General features: G+C 45.1%; 2 protein-coding genes across 2 annotated transcripts; one reads left to right on the top strand and one right to left on the bottom strand.

The window, feature by feature from the left end:
* Nucleotides 1-386: 386 nt before the first annotated feature.
* Nucleotides 387-1352, bottom strand: LOC112273375 (uncharacterized). Its single transcript, XM_024502070.3, has one exon. It carries the CDS (start codon nucleotides 1292-1294, stop codon nucleotides 692-694), a length of 603 nt encoding a protein of 200 aa, XP_024357838.1. The 5' UTR covers nucleotides 1295-1352; the 3' UTR covers nucleotides 387-691.
* Nucleotides 1353-1704: 352 nt separating this feature from the next.
* LOC112273376 (ubiquitin-ribosomal protein eL40 fusion protein) lies at nucleotides 1705-2870 on the top strand. The gene is made up of 2 exons (XM_024502071.3): nucleotides 1705-2040; nucleotides 2610-2870. The coding sequence occupies exons 1-2, from the start codon at nucleotides 1748-1750 to the stop codon at nucleotides 2701-2703; spliced, it is 387 nt and encodes a 128-aa protein (XP_024357839.1). The 5' UTR covers nucleotides 1705-1747; the 3' UTR covers nucleotides 2704-2870.
* Nucleotides 2871-3084: the final 214 nt, after the last annotated feature.

Below are 3084 nucleotides of genomic sequence, written 5' to 3'. Positions count from 1 at the left end.
GAAAAAAAGAAAAACGAAGTCCTTCACCGCTCCTCTTCGTCCATTCCTTTCTACTTCGGAAACACACACACAGAAAGAGAGAGAAAGAGAGCAAGCAAGAAGGAACATAAATCAATTACTTAATTAATTAATTGTATATATATATATATATAAACATCCATAAATACAAAAAGAATAAAAGAGAGAGAGAGAGAGAGAGAGCCCATTCCCCAGCTAGTGATGCACAGATGTGGGTTTCCTGTGTCCTGAAGCACAGTGTATGGTTTGATGTGTAACAATGTAGGATAGATTTTCATATACTCAGCTATGGTGTAGTCCAAGTCATTGATAGGGAATAATAACCGAGTCTGACAGTCACTGGAATTCTCTCACACAATACCCACAAATTGACTCATAGAAATTGGTGCTGGAGTCCAGCGTGGTTTAAACATTGCTCGAATCTCTGTTGTACAAATTGCTCCCCTAAATCTGGGATCCTTCTAGTTGGTGATTTCCAGAAGACTTGCTGTATGGGTTTGCATGTAGCAAGCACACTTCAGAGAGAAAGAGAAAGAGAGAGAAGAGCGACCGATGACAGCGGTGGCTGATCCGGAGACTCAACTTCCATATACAAAACTACTCTTCGGTAAGGTTACAGATGTACCGCTGACAACTGTAATAGAGGTATGAAATACTATTCGATTAGAATAACCTACTCTTCTTGCAATCCACTCAATACGACGCTTCCTACAAACAAACCTCCAGCGGTTGCCAAGCACACCAAACTGACGACATTCTGTGCTATGACGACGGCGGTGGAGCTGTCCGGGACGAGGATAGGAATGGCAATGCCCAACACAATGAAAGGAAGCGAGAGTGAAGCCAATGACGCAGGGCTGGTGGTCACGAAATTCTCCGCCAGGGTCAACAATCCGAGATCCTCTGCCTTCGACAGCAGCCCCAGCTTCTCAATCTGCGACAAGCTGACGCCCAGGCTTTCGGCTTTGCTGAGAAGCCCCGCTTTCTCCACCTGTGATAACAACTTCTTCTTCTCTAGCTTCTTCACGATGTCGACAGACTCCGTCTCGGTGTTCTCCGCAAACAGCCCCGCTCCGAACCATTGCTTGCTCCACGCATCATCATACGCGTTCACCTTCTTCTTAGGTGCCATAGCCCGCACCTGAAAGTGCTTCCGGGCCGGTGGGCACATCTTCTTGTCCCGCACCAGGCCATCGCCCAGCTTCTGCACAGAGCTGCAATTAGCCGAGAAGCTCAACGCCTGAATTCCACCCAAAGTTTGAGCAGTGGTTGCCATAGCTCAAATCCCACTGCAAAAACTCCGGTAAACACAGAAAAACGAAAAACACTTCACAGAAATTCACAACGCTGTCCAAAGAGATGAAGTTGAGTATAAGGGCAGGATTCGGTGGTGTAGGGGCTCCAAATCTGCACAACCAGTAGCCGAACATTGACTGCTGCGATAATGATTTGCATGGTTTTCCTCCATTTCCATTTCTGTTTGTGGTTGGATTTGATTCTCCATTTCCATGGGTGGGATCCAACGATGTCGATAGCCGGGTATATTAATCCAGAATAACAATGCCGGTCCTTCAAAAAGGTCATCGATCAAGGTATCTATATCGACAACAGGTCCAGTCGAAACCTAACCCTAATCTGTCTTCATGAGGTGGAGAGTCTGCCACTGTGTGTTTTCTTTTTGATCTTTCCCTGTGAGTTTTTCGCGTTTTGGAGCGGAGGATTTGTCACCATGCAGATCTTTGTGAAGACCCTGACGGGCAAGACCATCACTCTCGAGGTCGAGTCCTCTGATACTATCGACAATGTGAAGACGAAGATCCAGGACAAGGAGGGCATTCCGCCTGACCAGCAGAGGCTGATCTTCGCCGGCAAACAGCTCGAGGATGGCCGAACTCTTGCCGACTACAACATCCAGAAGGAGTCCACCTTGCACTTGGTGCTTCGTCTTCGGGGAGGTATCATCGAGCCCTCTTTGATGGCCCTGGCGCGCAAGTACAACCAGGAAAAAATGATCTGCCGGAAGTGAGTCCTCTGCTCTGTAGGGTTTACAGCTTTTATGCGCAATACAATCCGACTTCGTTTTACTGTTTGTTTTTTCTCTTCTCTCTCTTCTTCTCCTTCAAAGAATTGGAACAGCACTACTGTTATATTTTTTTTATTTTTTTATTCATTTGCTTTGTGGGCTAGCGAGCTTTTAACTCAATGGGACTTCTTCGGTACTATTGTTGTGTGATAGAAGTTTAGTGCCCACTCGTTTTATCCATGATTTGAAGGTGTTGTGTATTGTCTAGTTTGTTCTGAATGTACTTCTTGACCTCAAAATCAATGTCGGATGCCTGGTGGTGAGGAGTACCGTGATAGGGTTATTGAAATGGTAACTTCGTCATTGTGGTTGGATTTTGGGATTGATGGATTAGGGTTTTCTTGGTATTTGACAATGTTGATGCTGTAATTTTGTTAATAAAATTTGAGATTCTCGAGTCTTCCCTACTGAAAGTAGACGGTGTCTGCGTTTTAGTTTGATTTTCCTCGGACGTGATACATACGACGGTGGTTGTTATGTTTCCTGACGCATATCTTCGGATGATCAGGTGCTATGCCCGCCTACACCCCCGGGCTGTTAACTGCAGAAAGAAGAAATGTGGACACAGCAACCAGCTCCGCCCCAAGAAGAAGATCAAGTAGAGAGGTGACCACATGCCTTGGTGCGTAGGTTGCAGTACAAGCTCAAGTAAAGTGGTAGCCTTTGCTCTTACACTTGTACAGCTTGTTTGCTACAGTTGTAGTGCATCGCATTTTTTCTGTATGAGCATACACGTGATCACGTTTGTGATCGTTATCATTTTGTTGAACTGCGTCTACAAATTCTTGCTTCCTTAACCCTTTTCCAGCTACCAGAACGAATTTTGGGTTTCCCATATTCCTGTGGGGACGAGTGTTTGTAGATTATTGCGGCTAAGTGTCCATCCTATCCAATTCAGGATTCATTTTGTTCCAACTTGTCTTTGTCTGAAATTTAAATTTCTGTGTTGGGATTCGACTTATGAATTGATGTAGTAGTGCGAA

Source organism: Physcomitrium patens, chromosome 20 (assembly GCF_059467195.1).
Source record: "Physcomitrium patens ecotype Gransden chromosome 20, ASM5946719v1, whole genome shotgun sequence".
In the NCBI taxonomy this organism is placed as follows: domain Eukaryota; kingdom Viridiplantae; phylum Streptophyta; class Bryopsida; order Funariales; family Funariaceae; genus Physcomitrium; species Physcomitrium patens.
This window is presented reverse-complemented; position numbering and strand designations above follow the sequence as displayed.